The 18,459-nt window shown below is 45.7% G+C and overlaps 1 protein-coding gene across 1 annotated transcript; it reads right to left on the bottom strand.

Moving 5' to 3' along the window:
* Positions 1-967: 967 nt before the first annotated feature.
* LOC122889700 (L-threonine 3-dehydrogenase, mitochondrial) lies at positions 968-18,154 on the bottom strand. The gene is made up of 9 exons (XM_044225053.1): positions 17,714-18,154; positions 9,810-10,008; positions 7,681-7,723; positions 7,385-7,455; positions 5,296-5,445; positions 5,022-5,194; positions 3,908-3,998; positions 2,052-2,321; positions 968-1,463 (listed from the first exon to the last, which is right to left on the bottom strand). The coding sequence occupies exons 2-9, from the start codon at positions 9,991-9,993 to the stop codon at positions 1,324-1,326; spliced, it is 1,122 nt and encodes a 373-aa protein (XP_044080988.1). The 5' UTR covers positions 9,994-10,008; positions 17,714-18,154; the 3' UTR covers positions 968-1,323.
* Between the last annotated feature and the right edge of the window lie 305 nt (positions 18,155-18,459).

Here is an 18,459-nt window from a genome sequence, read left to right as displayed (position 1 = left end):
CCCACTGAGCCACCCAGGCACCCAGATTTTTTTTTTTTTAATGTAGGTGCAACACCCAGCATGGAGCCCACTGAAGGGTTTGAACTCCATGATGATCCTGAATCAAGACTTGGACTTTTAACCGACTGAGCCACCCAGGTGCCCCAAAAGTTAAATAGACTTTAAATCCCGTTAAACCTCCAAAAGAGGTCATTGTTTCCACCCCGCAGTTAAAAATTCCAAACATAGAAGCCGATCATTAATCACATAATAGAAATGCCTTTTGGTCCATGATAACTGTCCAATATGCCTGTGAGCAGTTCTACTCTAATGATTTCACAGGTCTTCGGAGGTGGCTAGAAGTAAGTACATCTCTATATATATAGGAATTATATATAGGAATTGCTTCAGAAGGGGTTAGAGCAGTTCTCCTGAAAGTTTAGTCTAAGAGTATATATTTTTAAAAAAGGCTGTCGCAAGAAAAGTTATCTTTAGAAAACTATGGACCTGCTCCATAGTATGGAACCTGTTCCAGTGGGTTGTGGCTGGAACAGAATAACCAAGTGGCGTTTGGAGATTCTCATCCCCATTTGCTGAGTCAACCTGAAAGGGAGGAGCCCAGACACCTGCATATTTACATAAGCTCCTCCAGGAGTCAGACATGGCCAGGGAAGAGAATTAAGGTCCTGGTAATTAAGACTCAGCTCACCAAAAGGAAGGTAATCCAAATAAGAGGTGCTCCCCATTACTAGCCAGATTGTCTTGATATTCTTCATTTTCTACAGATACATCTTTTTACAAAAAAGTAAATTAGAAGTAATAATTTTTGAAAAAAATGTTTTAAGATCTCTTGATCATTATGAACATGGGATTATACAATAAACATTTATGTTCTGATGGGATAGTATTTAAATTAGGAGATCATCTTTGATAGTTCTTAAAATGTAATCTTTGGTCTCTAGTCAAGAGAATAATGGAGTCTTAGGAGTGATATTTAAATTAAATTTAATTCAAGACAAACATCACATACATCCACCTTCTCCAAAATGCTTAATTCATCTGAATTAAGGAAATGTCAATTATTCTGACTGAAGTCTTTGTTCTGTGATATGTGTGTTTGGGCAAGTTTAGGCAAACAGCAAAGGTTTAGAAGTCCTACCACCAAGCCTACAGCATTTTGAAAATGCAAAAGCCAACTTGATTTTCCAATCTGGCAGTTCAATATGAGCTGCCAAAATCTCATCCAATTAGTCCTTCTATTCCAGATAATCTAGTTTCCTCGGGGTCATTATGGTTTTCCTTGGACAGCGGTCCAGTACACGTGAGCTCTCCTTTCCAATTCCCTCAGTTGGCATGGGCAACTCTAGTATCAGAACCATGGAAGTTCAACATCGTTGTCACCAACTCTGGAAGATCAAATTCGTGTTTCCACCCCCAGTCCTTCCGAGCATTGCTGTCATCAAAGTTCATCGGCCAACTATCCGCTAGGAAAAGACATGGAAGAGAAGCTTGAATTACTCAGACTGTGGACTTGCAAAAATGTCTAACACATTTTATATAAAGGTCTACCATACAAAATGCCACAAAAGAAATTCACCCTCCGAAATTCCTCCTCCAAGGAGACCAGAGTGGCCATTATGCACATATATAGCCACCCTCTTAGATCAGAAGATTCTATTACATGCCCACGATCAGGCACTGGGGATTGTGACTCACTATTAAAATCTCCCATGGACGTGTAGGGCAGTGATCTTCCACTCCAGCAGTGCTCAAGGCCACAGAGGCAATCACAGTATCAGAAAACCCATGGACGTTTTCTTATGCTGTTGGCTGGTTTTATGTTTCAACAATAAAATGGTAAAATGCTGACAAGCTATTTATTTGGAATAGGATGATTCCACCCCTTTAGATATCAGTGCCCCAAAGTGCAGCATCTGTTGTCTCAACAACAGCTTCTTCTTCAGAATGTGTCCAGAACCTCCTTATTCTCCATGCTTTATGTCCTCAAGGGACTCACAGTGCCAACTAAAGCTTCACTTGGATTTTGAGGAGAGTTGAAATGATGTACCCACCTATGGCCTGTCGAACAGAATCCACGTTGTACGTGATCTGGAATTCTGGTATGTGCTTGAGAACCTCCTGGGCCAGGTCCTCAGGGGTGAAGCTCATGGCATTGACATTGTAGGTCCTCATGGAGAGGGACTCTGCCGGAGCCTCCATGACTTCCAGAGTGGCCCTGAGGCAGTCATCAATATACATCATTGGGAGCCTCGTGCTGGGTTTCAGGTTGCACTCAAATTTGCCATTCTTTAGGGCATCGTGGAAGATCTGGACTGCATAATCTGAAAGAGAATCCTGTCTCTGAGTCGTCTTATAACAAAATGATGAATGCGTTAGGTCAATGGTTACACCTTAGGCTCTTTATGCTCCTCAGCATCACTGAGGACCCCCAAAGAGGTCTTAGGAGTGTGGGTTACATCAATATCTACTATACCAGAAAGTAACGGAGCATTTAAAAAATACTGCTACATCTTAAAATGATAATAATAAACCCATCACATAGTCATATGTATGATATTGTATATGAAGAAGAATGTATTTTTCAAACAAAAGAAGGCTTAGTGAAAAGAATGACATGTTTTACATTTTGACCATGTCCTGTTGCCTGGCTCAGTAACAGAAAGCTGGAGTCTCCGGCTGCCTTATGTGTTCAGCCCACTAGGCCGTCACACATCACACAGTCTCTAGAAAACTCCACAGTGCACTTGTAAAGGAGAATGAAAAGAAGGCAAATGACAGCTTCATATTGATACGGAAAGAGTTTTGACCTCTTGGACCCCTTGGAAAAAAACAAAGATCCTGAGGGATTCCCAGTGCATAATTGGAGAGTATTGTATTAAGGCAAAAAGCTTTTTAAAAAGTAACCCCAACAAAAATCTCCTTTAAAATCCCTCAGATTTGGGGATGCCTGGGTGGTTCAGTTGGTTAAGCATCTGTATTCAGCTGAGGTTGGTCATAAGGGTCCTGGGATCAATTCCCACATAGGGCTCTTTGCTCAGCGGGGAGCCTGTTTCTCCCTCTGCCTGTCACTCCTCCTGCTTGTGCTCTCTCTCTCTTTCAAATAAATAAATAAATAAGTAAATAAAATAAGTTTAAAATCTCTGAGATTTTGCCAAGGTTTAGCTTTTATTATTTTTTTAAAGATTTTATTCATTTATTTGTCAGAGAAAGAAAGAGCAAGCAAGCACAAGCAGGGGGAGCAGCAGGTAGAGGGAGAAGCAGGCTTCCCAATGAGCAAGAAGCCCAGCGTGGTACTCAATCCCAGGACCTTAGGATCATAACCTGAGCATAAGGCAGACGCTTAACAGACTGAGCCACCCATGTGTCCCAAGGCTTAGCTTTTATATTATTATCTCAGAGTCCCTCATATGGGAAGGATTTCTAATATGGGAGTTACTGAACATAATGCATGCTGGAGTTCAAACTCATAACAATAAAAATAACAACAACAACAATGACAAGAACAACACTTATGCTCCTTTAACAACATGCAATGCATACATATAGTCCATTTTCACGGAGTTCTCTGCATTAAGAAACGAAGGCTGGATTCAAAGAAAGAGGCCATTTCCTATTTGGTGTTCTCCTACATTACAAGTTCGACATGACAAATTTGTTCTCGAATATTACCTGTTTGATTCTAGCACTGGGGATGGCTAATCGCGGGCTGGATTTGCAACACCAGCATGAGCTGCCCTTAACACGTTCAAGTCAATGGGATTCCATGAGCTTCTCAGATGCGCTTGCCAGAGAGGGTGCAGAAATTCGGGGTCAGCACACAGCTAAAAAGATAGCTGGTCCCTTGCTGCTCTTCAGGGCACGTAGAAAACCTATCTTACTTAGGGCAAAAACGGAAAACAGCACTTACCAGTTGTTCCTCCTCCAGGCTGGGAGTCTGCTGAAATAATTCCAGGATATCTCAAGCATCGGAAATCTAACCCGTAACGGTAATGGTAATACTACAAAAAAGAGAAAAGCAACTTTAAAACAAATGCTTTAAACCAGACAGAGCAATGCAAAGAAAAGAAGAGCTCTTTCTTGGGGGGTGGGGGATGAAGCAGAATATCTTTCCATGCAGTTCTATTGAAATATTCCTAAAGGAAGCGAGACTAGAATTTCTAAGGGCCACTCACTTTTCTTTAACAAGTAACTCTTCTGCTTTCACTTTCAAAAAAATCACTCTGGTGACATATCAACACGGTCAATAACAAATCAGCCTGCGCTGATTTTCAGCTCTTCTTTGGAAGAGAGTCACTGCTCGACACCCCAAACAATCCTCCGGGAGCGTGTTCCTGTAGTGCAGAATGGCACAGAGCTCAGGGGAGGGCTGCGGGGGAGGAGGGCAATGCCTGATACCTCAGCTAAAGGAGCAGACACCACTCACACTTGTCCTAGAGGTTTTTTTTTTTTTTAAGTTTTTAAATTTTATTCTATTTGAGAGGGAGAGAGAATGAGAGAGAGAGCACGAGCAGGGGGAGCAGGAGAGGGAGAAGCAGGCTCCCCACTGAGTAGGGAGCCCAATGTGGGATTTGATCCCAGGACCCTGGGATCATGACCTGAGCCAAAGGCAGAGGCTTAACCAACTGAGTCACCCAGGCTTCCGTTAGCAAAGTTTTAAAGACAAAGAATATTTAAAAAAAAAAAAAAGAAAAGAACAAAAGTCCTTTGACCTTCTCTTTAACACAGTATAAAATCACACCCCATTACTGCCAATACTGGGAGCCTGACAGAACAGAGCAGTACCAGTAAGACAAATAGCAAATGAAGAAGAGGGTGCCATCGAGGGGCCAAGAGCTAAGGAGCTCTTCCAGAGCATTCAGTTCCTGCCACTTGGCAAACACAATCAGTCTGGGAGCACTTCTGGGGGCTGGGCTGGGGGTGGGGGTAGAGGTAAACGTCCCCTCCAAGGATGAATCAGCTAGTGTATGAGGCAAAGAGAACAGAAAAGGCAACGCTGAGTCATCTTGCCAAGCAAGGCTTACTTCTCCCATGAGCTCGGCGTGGACCTTGGACACCCCGTAGATGGTCCTGGGCCTCTGCACACAGAGATCGGGAGTTGGATTCCGGGGAGAAGTAGGGCCAAAAGCTCCGATCGTGCTAGGCACGAACAATCGCAAACTGTGCTCTGCGGCGACATCCAGGATGTTATGCAATCCTGCGAGGAACAGACATGACGACCACCGTCTCAAAAATCTCCTGCAGAAGAACTGGAAAAGCTGGCAAATCAGACATCCTGGGCAAGACCCAGAAACTTACCAGTGATATTGACGGCCCTGGCCAAGGACACATTCGCTTCCCCGACCGCACTGAGCAGAGCGCTATAATGAAACAACCAGGTAATGCGGTTGTTTACCACGATCTCCCGAAGATTCTTGTAATCCAGAATGTCGGAATAAATAAATGGGCCTACAAGGAACACAACAAAACCAGAGAAGCACAAGTTAGGGGTTTAAAAAGCCAAGGGGACCTTCCCCCCAACACCAGTTGGCTCGTGAATTCCATTAGGGTCAACTGGATGGCTGGCTCATTGGACGCTGTGCAGCATTTCGCTTAAGAAAGAACAAACCCGGGCGCCTGGATGGCTCAGTGGGTTAAGCCGCTGCCTTCAGCTCAGGTCATGATCCCAGGGTCCTGGGATCGAGTCCCGCATCAAGCTCTCTGCTGAGCGGAGAGCCTGCTTTCCTCTCTCTCTCTCTCTCTCTGCCTGCCTCTCTGCCTACTTGTGATCTCTCTCTGTCAAATAAATAAATAAAATCTTAAAAAAAAAAAAAAAAAGAAAGAACAAACCCCAACCACCCCCCAAGTAACAGGAGCTCGTGCTCATGAAGGACTTAAACTTGCCATCGCTGTCCAAGGCCTTTCTGTATACTTAGCTGTCATACAGGCTTTCAGGAAGATATATCTGACCGGGAGGGAAACTGAGGCATGGAGAAAAACTAGCCAGGATCAGAGTGAGTGGGAGACCCGGAGGGGGGGTGTGTCACAACCAGGCATCTGGCTCCTGAGTTGGTGCTATTAATAGTCCCCCTACAGGCACGGTAATTTCACTCTGTGGAAAAGTTACCCATTTTAAAAAGGCTAGAGAAGTGGGTTTCTAAAAGAACATACAACTTGGTGTAGAAGAACCACAGGCATGAGCTAGGGAGAGCCAGGCTAGTTCGGTGGCAGCTTCCCCCACTTACAGCAAAGTACCAGGAAGGACCTGGAGACCTTACAAACATGTTTCTAAGGTAGGAGAAAACTTGAGGACTTTGCAGTGTTTGTGTGTGTGCGCAGCAGTTTAAGAGCAAATATATGTTGGGGCCCAACTCTTGATTTCACCTCAGGTCATGATCTTAGAGATCAAGCCCTGTGTTCAGCTCTGTGCTTAGCACGGAGAGTCTGACTCTGTTGGGATTCTCTCTCTCTCTCTCTCTCCCTCTTGCTAAAATAAATAAATAAATCATCATCATCATCATCATCTTTTTTTAAAGAGCAAATCTATGTTGAAATAGGAGGATTAATTTCTCCAAAGTTTTAAAGATCTTTTTTCTCATTACAGAACTTGATTTTTGTTTTCCCTCTGAGCAAAGAAATTAAAGACTCAAAAAGGCAGGAATCAAAGTTTTTATTCCAAAGATACTCTCCCAAATAATGCACAAGGATATCACCCCCAAACTTTACTTCAAGTTTGAAAGAGTTCTCCTGTTCTTGTAACTCTTAACAAGAAGCAGCATTAACTGCAGACATTTCACAGAATTACGAGGGATCATATTAGGAATGTGGGTTTTTGTTTGTTTGTTTGTTTGTTTTTTTAAAGAGATAGTGAGTTGGGGGATGAGGCACAGAATGAAAGGGAGAGAGAGAATCCTAAGTCAGCTCCACGCCCAACATGGAGCCAGACGTGCGGCTCAATCTTACCACGCTGATCTCGTGACTGGAGCTGAAATCAGGAATTGGGCACTTAACCCACTGAGCCACCCAGGTGCCCCCAAATAGGGAATTTTTTTTTAAGATTTTTATTTATTTATATGACAGACAGAGATCACAAGTAGGCCTAGAGGCAGAAAGAGAGAGAGGAAGGGAAGCAGGCTCCCCGCTGAGCAGAGAGTCCGATGTGGGGCTTGATCCCAGGACCCTGGGATCATGACCTGAGCCGAAAGCAGAGGCTTTAACCCACTGAGCCACCCAGGCACCCCCCAAATAGGGAATTTTTAAAAGTCACACAACTGGGCCTCAATAACACCTTTCTTTTCATCACAAGTCTGGTTATGAGCTGCTGCACATACTGATCCCATGAGCCGTCTCTCTAACTACATTTTGAAAATCAAAGATGAAACAAAAACAAGGCATCTTGATCTCTTACCACTGTGGAAGATGTGATCGGGGGGTTTCCTTATGTCAGACAAAATCACATTGTCCTTCCCAAATCGTTTCCTGTAGGGAAGAGCAAAACACGTGACTTGGTACATCTAGGATATAACTGGCCCAATAAAAATGCGCTTTCAAATAGGGCAAAGGACCAGTGGGGGAGACGATGAGCCACAGACCTGCTACATGTCTGTGATACGAAGAACAAAATAAAATGATTACATGTTGCCAAAGACAAGTTGTACATACTAAAGCACTCAGATTTTCAATTTCAGCTTTTTGGGCTCTTACCTCAAAAAGTTAGCAAGCCCTACTCCAAGCTGGCCAAGACCCCCTAGATGAAGAAGAAAAAAGTGGAACTTTAATTCAAATCTTACCAGTTCATTTATTCCCAGAACATAGTAACAGAATAAGACTGTAGGGCAATCTCACCTAATTAGGGAAAGGCCCAGTCTGACCTGATAAAACTAAGTTACATCCTTCACACGAGGACAGAGATCGAAGCGGGTAATATTAGTCGCAGAGACAAAACTCTTTCTAGCATTGGGTGGCTGACAGGAAGCAACGGCGCAGAAAGAGAAAAAAATCACAAGAAAGCAGGATAACCTCCTAGCTCCTTAAGTCAGGAATTCCTCTCAGACCTGCCCTCATTATTTGATGGGTTCTGAAGCCTGAATGCAACAGGAGCCAAAACACTCAAAAGCCAAACAGAAAATTTGAGATCAGCCTCTGGTAGGATTATCAAGAAGCCCATCCCTCATTAGGACTGGGCTGGGGTGCAAGAGGGGAAAAGGGGGACAAACCAGGAAATCATTCAAGAAAAGGGAAGACAACTGAATTGACAAGGAGCCATGAAGAAAACTAATTTTTTTTTTAATTTTTAAAAATTAAAATTAGAGGTTCCTAATTTAGAGGCTTAAAAATGCCGCTGAGCAAGGTGCCTGGGTGACTCAGTGGGTTAAGCCTCTGCCTTCGGCTCAGGTCATGATCTTAGGGTCCTGAGATCGAGTCCTACATTGGGCTCTCTGCTCAGCAGGGAGCTGCTGCCCCGCCCCCCCCCCCCCCCCGCCTGCCTCTGCTTACTTGTGATCTCTGTCAAATAAATTAATAAAATCTTAAAAAAAAAAAAAGCCACTGAGAGGGATGCCTGGGTGGCTTAGTTGGTTAAGCGTCAGCCTTTGGCTAAAGTCATGATCCCAGGATCCTGGGATCAAGCCCCACGTCCCATTGGGCTGCTTGCTCAGCGAGGAGCCTGCTTCTTCCCCTCCTTTGTCCCTCCCCCTGCTTGTGCATGCACACGCGCGCGCTCTCTCTCTGGCAAATAAATAAAATCTTTTTTTAAAAAATGCCGCTGATTGAAATGGGTGAGCTGGGGGTTGTGAGTACAGCTGGGGGAATGAAACTGCAAATTTCATCTGAGAGAGGTAAACGAGGCAGGGAGATACAGAAAGTGGGATTTCCTGTAAGTGCTTATTACCATGGGACTGGAACCAGGCCCACTGACACCACCACAGAAGATGCTCTGCTGGTGGTGGAGGGAGGGAGCAAACTAGCACCAGATAAGTGGGGCAAACCAGGGAGGACAGTATAAGGGGGAAGTGATTACACCTGAAGTCCATTTCCAGCCAGAGAGGAGAAGGCGGAAGTGAAAGAAACACACGCACACTTTGAGGAATGTAAGAAGTCAAGGGGATGGTGGGAAGAAGGAAATAAAGTGTGTCCATCACATCAGAGGTGGGCTTGTGTTGGCTGGAAGGACCTGAGGTGCCAGGTGAAGCTTGGAGTGACGAGGGTGTAGCATCAGGGGCTGGGTGGACAGGAGGGAAGGAGCACAGGGAGCAAGTCTGGCGACAGTGAGATTAACGACTTTCCAAGATGGTGGGGATGGGTTCCTCAGGCAGGCCCTAACATGTCTCCTCTGCCTCCCACACACACACAGGCAACAGCTGCTGGGCATAGATGATGTGGAGTTTGGGTTGAGGAGGTCAGTCAAGAAAAGATGTGCCTGAGGCACCACCCCCACTGTAGCCCCTGCACATTTGCTCTCCCGCAGCCCTAGCCCCAGGCGATCTCAGCCACACAGCAGCTTCCTGGCCCCCCCATTTCCTAGAGCCAACCTTCAGACAATAAAAAAATCACAACCTGCAAAGAAAGCACTGGCAACAGTGACAGAATAAGGATTTGGGGCTTGCCATTCTGGAGGAAGCCAATCGTGGAAAAGGTTATTTCTGATGAATACATGTTAGCTGGTGGCATGGTAGCCCTTCCAAAGCCATCCAGAAAGAGCAAAGGAAAAAAAAAGGGGGGGGGGAGGAGGAGGAGGAGGAGGAGAAAGATGAGAAGGAGGAGAAGGAGGAGGAGGAGAATCATCAAGTTGCAAATGTGGAAAAAAGAAGGAAAAAAAAAAAAAAAAGCCCAACCTGTAATTAGGACACGTGGCTGGTCTGTTCCAGAGAAGGAGGCAGAGTGAAAGTTGACATCTGCTGGAATCTGCCGAGGGGAGGTGCCCAGAAACCGGAGCGGCGGGGCAGCTGTCCAGCAGCCACAGGCTGGGCTCCCCAGCATCTGGCCCATGACCTGCCGCAGCATCCTAGTGCCCAGCATTTCCCTGCAAACACCCTGCAATTTAAAAGGAGCAGAGTTCATTACACAACCTTTTATGCTCCCGACCCCTCTGAACACAAGCTCATGGGCACAACGTGGATTGGACTCCCGAACTGAACTAAAGAGACTGCTGAGTGGGCCAACGGGAAGCCTGTCAAGAGCCTCCTGCGAGCTGGGCTCTGTAAAAAGGGGATCAAACCCAGCAGGCAGACAAAAGCCGGGCAGAGATTTAGAACTGACACTGCACAATGCTGACATCGCCTGCATCTAACGGTTACTGTGGAGGGGACCGTGCATGGACCTGGAAACACCAAGTCAGTGCATCCCAACGAAGCCTTCACATACTTACAGCTGGCCGCAGTCTGTCCACGCACCATCGGAAGGCACAGACAGGTCCCAGATTAAATAACTTAGTGCCCTGTCCATCTTGTGCAAATACTCAGATATCATCCTTAGAGTGAACCAGACTAGAAAAGCAGATGGTTCAAAGAAAAAGGCGCTCGGTGACATTCGGTAAGCTGTGACCCCTTTGTTTTGCTGCCCTCTCCTTTCAAAAGGATCATCTGGAAGAGCTGTTTTCTCCTTTCCTTCCAGACCATGAACATTTTAGTCCCCCTCCTCTTCCTCACCAGTTTAATTGGTTATGGACCATGAAATCAGTTCTGGCCTTAAGAGGTCAAGACAGTCCAACTGCACAAGGGTTGCAACTGGAGGTGCAGGCAGGGCTTTCACACATGCGCCCCCACCCCCACCAACCTCCTGCCCCAGCACCCAGGCAAGTGTGTCCCAAGAGTAAATCAGAGCCACACAGCGGGCTCTGCTGCTTCCCACCCTCTAACATCAGACCTCCTGCATTCTGCACATGGCCCTGTGCCTTCCACAGTAAGATTTCCAACAGAGCTGGCAGAGGGAACTTTAGAACTTTAGACCCACGCCCTTGTAACGAGCTCACCAGATCTAACCATCTTACCTTTGTAAACTATAGTTGAAGACCCTTTAAGATCTGAACTTAGCCTTCTCCCACATTCAATTCAGTACCTTGAAGAGAGAACACTAATACACAGCATTCAAAGCCCCTACAGCCTTCTCTCCCAGCTAACTTTGCCAAACAAGCAGAAGAGAGCCTTCTGCTGGAGCATCTCTGGCTTGCTGTGGGGGATTAGGCCTGGAAAAGGGGCCCCCACTCTGGACCACATTATAGGAAAGGCCCAAGTGTCCCTCATAAGACCTTTGGGGAAGACATCTTTTCAACCATCATTGTCACCCAAGACCAGGTAAGAACTCTGATTCTTTTTTTTTGCGGGGGAGGGGGAGGGAAGAGAGTAAAGTATAATTTTTTTATTGGAAAACAAGTACATAACTTGGAATGGATTTGACGCCAATTGTGCCATAAGCAAATTTTCTTTAAGTGGCTAAACAAAGTTTAAAAAGCAAGTAACAACAAAAGAAAATGTCCTAGTACAGGACCAGCAGTACCAAAAAAAAAAATAACGTGTGAGTACATGGAGCATATACCGGCTGTGCAACAGTGCAGCTCTGAACCACATATTGCCTACGGTCCATACTCCACAGAGCAGTTATGGCTCCTCGCCTCTACAACATGCCAACACTTCCTCACAAAAACTGCTTAAAACAAAGGCATAACCCAGATCTTCCCTCATCTGACCAACTCCATCTCTGCTGAGGTGTGCAGAAGGACTGAGATTTACCCAGAGGAAGCCATGTGCACCATGTGACTGGACCGGCCTTCTCAAGGAGGGTTTCAGGACAACCACAGTAAGAGAAGGGAAGAAAACAGGGAGGAATGAGGTCCTAATCACTATCCGTGCATGTTTCTGGACAGCAAGGGGGAAACCTTTTACAGATAAGTTACAAAGAAGAGGCAGATAAATAATTTGGTACAAGACACTGAACACATTCTGCACAACACCTGCACATTGCTGTCATCGTGAGTACAAACTCCTCATAGTTCACATGCCTGTCGCTGTGAAAATCTGCATCCCTGCCCACTTCAACCTTGGCATCTGCTTACTTCTCTCTCAGGTCTGGCATCACATGGCGAAGCCCTGCACTCCTATAGCCGCGGCCATCTTTATCTAACACGCGGATGGCTCTCCAATTTCTTCCTCACTGTGTCTTTCATTTTTCTTGCCATCATTGTCAGAAATTCTGGGCTGTCAATTGCTTTACCTCAAGACAGCCATCACACCTCAACACAGAACAAGTGTATCCCTTTAACACATGACATACTAAAAAGATAGGTCCTGAAGGGTCAAGATTTAATACTACTTAACATTTTTACTGTCATATAAACGGCATTCTTAAGTAAATCTGGCAAACTTTTCAAAAAAGCTATCCTACACCAAATACTTTGGCACCAATCACTTTTGCTGCCAAGCAGTCACCAAAGATCCTAATGATTGGTTTGGTGCTGATACCAGATGAACACAAACAAAATGACAAATCCAGGCACGACTGCAAATGTTTCCATTTGTACGGCAGAATACACTTCTGTTAAGATACTAACACAGTCTTCATGTTTGCAGCTAAAATTTTAATTTGACAAGTTTCTCTATTATTAGAAGGTGACAGGACTAGGATTTCCTTCAATGCTTTTTCCTCCAAACAAGGCTTTACTGTGTTTCTCAAGCCACTGCAATTTGATAACCTATCCTGCTAGATGCTTCAGTAGTATTTTTACTGGTAGTTTGTAAAGCTATAACAAATCATTTTTGGCTTTTCAAGAGCTCATCATATCTACATTTAAGTCATTCCGTTCATTTTTCTTTAGAGGACTCTGAATGGTCGTTCTCAAAAGAATGCTACTGGCACCGTAGCATTTATACAAAAATGCTACGTAGTTTATACAAAACTTTCTACAGTGTAAGACACAGAATGTAAATGTCTAACAACTGTAAAACTGATGAAATCTGTCACATTTTTAGGTCTTATTTAGTTCTCTGGAGTAAATTCCTCCCTTTCATTATTCAGGAAACTCTGACAGATCATTTCATTTTTTTCAGCATTTATAGACACGGATGGTATAGCTCTGAGTAGAAAAATCAAGTTATCCAGTATCCCCCTGTTTAGCCAACAATACAAAAATAGATAAATATCCTTTCACTTTAGAATAATTTTATATCATTTAAAAATTTAGAAAAGTTTTCAAATCAAGATATGAAGTATAATGTTTTGACTTCTAGGACCCTACAAAATGTCTCTGGGAAGCCCAGGATTCCCCAGGTTATATTTTGAGAAGAGCTGTTCTAAAGTAAAATTTGCTTTGCCAACCTAGCTATTAAATTTATATAGGGAAGTCATCAAAGATTCTTAGTCCCTCTTTAAAGATTCGATTATAGTCCACAGACTTTCTCTCCCAAGCACCTTCTTTACTTTAACTGCACAGGGAAGAAGAAACAATTCAACAAACTCTTCCCCAGAGATAATGGAGTGCCTCCCTGACCCAGGACTCTCCAGGGTAGTTATTATACCACTGCTCCCATCATTCTCCTGGCATTTACCTCTCTGCATGAACCACAGAACTCTAAGACAGCACTGACACTATGAAGAGGGTGGGACTGATATAGATGAAGACTTCGAGCTCAAGTACCTTTGGTCATTGTATGAATATGGTAGAGCTAAATAAGGAATCAATGATGTTAATACTGAGGTCTCTAATGTATGCTGCTGTAAGAATGGGGTCCCTGGGGAAGTGGGTCAGATGAGAAGACAGAGTTTGGTTTTGGAAACATTAGTCCTTTTTTTTTTTTTTAAGATTGTATTTATTTGACAGATCACAAATAGGCAGAGAGGCAGGCAGAGAGAGAGGAGGAAGCAGGCTCTATGCTGAGCAGAGAGCCCAAAGCGGGGCTCGATCCCAAGACCCCAGGATCACGACCCAAGCCAAAGGCAGAGGCTTAACCCACTGAGCCACCCAGGCGCCCCTGGAAACATTAGTCTTAGGTGCCAGGAGACAATATGGCTATCTCTCTCATGAAGTTGTGAGCTCTTATGAGAAATTCCTACCAGTAACTGATGTATGTCAGTACTCACCAAACAGTGTGGAACAGACCAGAAGGAGAAAACAGGAAATAACAAGGGTTTGTCTACACCACACACACATACACTAAAACAGAATGCCCCTGTTTGCAGAAAAAATTACTTTGGTTTCTTAGGGGAGAAAGTTATTTCAACTGTGACTGCTCAGAAGATAGATAATTCTGTTTCGGGAATATTTTTTTTTAATGGAAAAACAAAAATGGATTTATTTTAGTTTTAAATTTCACACCACAACATTTTACTGAAAATAAGTGATTTTTATTTTTATTTTTTTTAAAGATTTTATTTATTTATTTGACAGAGAGAGATCACAGTAGACAGAGAGGCAGGCAGAGAGAGAGGAAGGGAAGCAGGCCCCCCGCTGAGCGGAGAGCCCGATGCAGGACTCGATCCCAGGACCCTGAGATCATGACCTGAGCCGAGCAGCGGCCTAACCCACTGAGCCACCCAGGCGCCCCGAAGTGATTTTTAATCTATAAATAAAGGACTCTATAAATGTCACTCAGGATGTTTTAAGACAGATTTGAATTCACAACACATCTTACACGCAACAATTTCAATCAACCAGTCACTCTGAAAACACAATGGGGATGCGTAACAAGTATGTGATGATTTCTTAATAGTCCAAGAGGATAAAGACCTTTTTCGAGTATGGAAAGAAAATTAGTCTTTCTACAGTATTAACCCCTAAAAGCTATTCTCCTTTATAGACAACAATATTCAACAATATTATTGTCAGTTTCATACACTTTTACTTTATAAAGAACTCCCAGAGGAAGAAATTTCTGGAGGCTTTCCCAGTTATACACAGCTACATTTTCTGTCCTGCTTACAACATCTGCAAAGTATGGCACATCCAGATCCAGATTCTTATGATCGAGGGGCTTCATAATTGCCTCTTCCATATACTCTTTGTGGTTGGCCAAATTCATAACCATCCCTGTAACAGGATCAATCTCTCTGTGCACTGCCACCACAATTTTATAATTGTGCCCATGGATTGTTGCATTTCCCAAACAGTTTCGAATTTTCGTCATTACTCAAGAGATTTGCTGTGGAGTCAGGGGGTCATGCTGAAGGTGACAAGGCAGGACACTAGGACCCTGGGGGCGATCGCCCTCACCTCGCCTCCTCCTGTTTCAGGAACATTAAAAGAAACTCCAATTTGAAATATTTAAGGCCAACAAAATAGGCCTTTTCCCTGAGGGCATACCATCAATTTCCCTTAATGTTCTCACTGGCTTGTGATCTCCCCAAAATCCAGGTCTAATCATTCTTGCCATGGAGACAGTAAATAATGTATTAATATCTCTGGCACTAAAGAATGAAAGTAAAAGTATCCAGCACTGACAGATGAATGGATAAAAAAAAAATGTGGTGTATACACACAACAGTGTATTATTCAGCCTTGAAGAAGGTTATCCTGCCACAGGCTACACATGGATAAACCTTCAGAACATTATGCCAAGTGAAATAAGCCAGTTACCAAAGGCCAAACACCATATGATTCCACTCTTAGGAGTTAGTTATATAAGGTATCCAAGGTGAAGAAAATCATAGAAAAAGGAAGTAGAAAGGCACCTGCCAAGAGGTGGGGGATAATGCACAAGGACTATCAGTGCTTCATTCATTGGCATACAGTTTCAGTTTTGTAAGATGAGAAAGTTTTACAGATCTGTTGCACAGTAACATGAACATACTTAACACTACTGGAGTGTTCAATTGAGTACACTTGAGTGTTAAAAATGGTTAACATGGTAAATTTTACATTATATGACTGCAACCACAATTTAAAAGAAAACATGTTCTTAAAAAAAAAAAAAGAAAGAAAACATGTAAACTCATGTTTTTAAAAAAAAAGTCTCCAGCCCCAGTGAATGGTCTGCACATACATATATTGCTGAGGAGCTAGAAAATTCACCCAACAGAGATCAATGCTGTCTCCAGAAGCCTAACAGTCCATTTGGTGCCTACCAAACCCTAGTCTCATTCAAACTCCTAAGCCCTTATCCCACTTAACTCCCCAACCTGTTCTTCCCACTCTGCTCATAAACCTGCTGAAACCTGTTCTTGTTCATCTCTTCTTCCAGTCTCAGGGGTCTGCAGGAGGGGTCAGTTGCTCTCAACCTTAATTCCCTACCCCTCAAAGTGGGGCTTCCTACCCTGCACTCTGTAAAACTGCTTTCAGGAGAGGGGTGCCATTTGCCTAGTTGATGATTTCCTGGCACCAGACCCTCCCGCACTAAGCTGCTGATTCCTGCCCTCTGTTCACTGCACCCCCAACCCCGCCCCGCTCCGCCCCGCACCCCAAGCCCACGGGTTCTCCCATCTCTTAGTTTGCTTTAAGGACCAATAACCCTTACAAAAGGCATTTGCAAGGCAGTCTCTCCTTTAAATCTTCTGGTTCATTAAATAATAAATGAATAAATGTGTACTCTTGGGGCGCCTGGGGGCTGAGTGAGTTAAAGCCTCTGCCTTCCACTCCGGTCATGATCTTAGGATCCTGGGATCGAGCCCCCCATCGGACTCCCTGCTCACTGGGGAGCGTGCTTCCTCCTCTCTCTCTGCCTGCCTCTCTGCCTACTTGTGATCTGTCAAATAAATAAATAATCTTTTAAAAAAAAAAAAATAAATAAATGTGTACTCTTAATAGAACTGGCCCAAGGAAAAATCAGGCACTTCCTAACTACCGAGCACGGGTGAACGCCTGCTTTCCTGAACCCACACCGTATTCCTGAAGCTGGGATCTTTTTCTCCCTTTTACAGGATGAACTGCCCTGCCCAAGGTCAGGCAAGTACTAAACACCAAGAGGTGTAGGAAACCGGATTCGCTGAGTCTCAAACCCTCCTTCCACCACCGCCACACTTCTCCCTCAAGAGGTACGATCAAATACCCAAGAAGACCAACGGGAAGCATCCCCGTGGCCGCGCTGAGGGCACCTTCTCCGCACCACCATCCCCGCTCCAGCGCGGTTCCTCCCGGCCTCTCCTCACGGGGTAACCCGACAAGCCCAGGGGTCTCAGGTCACCGCCACTCTCTCGCTGCGTGAGTCTGAGTACGCTCCTCTGCCAAACCTCAAGGTTCCTCAGTCTTGGGGGACTGCCCCACTAGATTGTTGAGAACATTTAATAGAGCAATAAGAAGAGCACTTAGCAAACTGCTCAACGTAAAGACTCCACCAACGAGCTGGTCAAGTCTGGACTTACCGTGGTGATGATCCGAAAGACAGAAAAAGTTTAGGGAATACCCCAGAGCTCTAAGTTGGAGATACAGAGGGCCTCGGAGGTCTGGCTCTGCGGAGCGAGAGGAGGACGCCCGGAGAGGGAACCCAAGAAGACACGGGGCATCAGCCCGGCTCTCGGTGGAAAGGGTGAAGGGTCCCATCTTCTCCGGGAGATGACTGGGTAAACCGGTTTTAGAACGGCCGCGCCTAACCTTATTCCTTGTTGGAGGGCGTCCTAGCAAAGTGGAAGCGGCCGGGTGTCGCCTCCTGTGGACCGAAGCAGCGCCCCCGACCCCGCGCCTCGCAGCTGCGTGGCGACGGCTGGAGACCGCGCTCACGCCGGGGCCAGGGGGCCCGCGACATCAGCCTCCGCTCCTAAACGGGGATCTGCTCCCGGGGACAGCGGCTGGGGTAACGTCCCGGAGCTCCGCACTTACCTTCCGACTGAGGCGCCCAGAGGTGCTGCGTTGCGGCGCCGGAATGGGAGCTGGAGCAGCGCGCGGCCCGAGATCCCAGCGCCGCTAGTGGAAACCCGAGCCCGCGCCCAGTGCGCCGCGCCTTTATCGTCTCTGCATCCGAACCCGCCCCTCCGCGCACCAATCCCTTTCTTCCGCGGGGGCCGCGGCTAAGGCGCCGGGTCACGAGGGGAGCCGGGTGGAGGGCCCCTGCTGTCTGGGCAACCCTTTCCCGGAAAGTCTAGGCCACCTCCTCTGACCGACAAAGTGGAGAATTAAGGAACGGCTGGGAGCACGTGAGAGTCCCGCACGCGCAGCGTGTCCCGCAACCGCAGTGCCAGCCTTCCCGACTTCGCGTGGGCCCCGTCAAGGTGCGCGCCCCTCTGCAGGGAGCTTCCACGACTCGGAAATCGGCCCCTCTGTGCCCCCGAGAACCGGTTCGGTCTGGCGTTGAGCGGCTCCGCAGGGACCTGGGGATAAGGGCGGGACGCAGGAGAGGAATTTGGAAGGATTGGCTGAAGAAATGGCCCAGGAACCCGAGTCTGGAGATGTGGTACAGTCATTTCTTCTTGGTTTCCCACATGGGAAACATCATTGTCAAGTGAGATGACCCCCAAGGCCACGGACCAGAAGAGTCAGCATCCCGTGAGAACCTGTTAGACGTGAAAATCTGGGGCCTCATCCCAGACCTGCAGAGTCAGGATCTCTACGGGCGGGGACCCACGAGC

Source organism: Neovison vison, chromosome 11 (genome assembly GCF_020171115.1).
Source record: "Neovison vison isolate M4711 chromosome 11, ASM_NN_V1, whole genome shotgun sequence".
In the NCBI taxonomy this organism is placed as follows: Eukaryota; Metazoa; Chordata; class Mammalia; order Carnivora; family Mustelidae; genus Neogale; species Neogale vison.
This window is presented reverse-complemented; position numbering and strand designations above follow the sequence as displayed.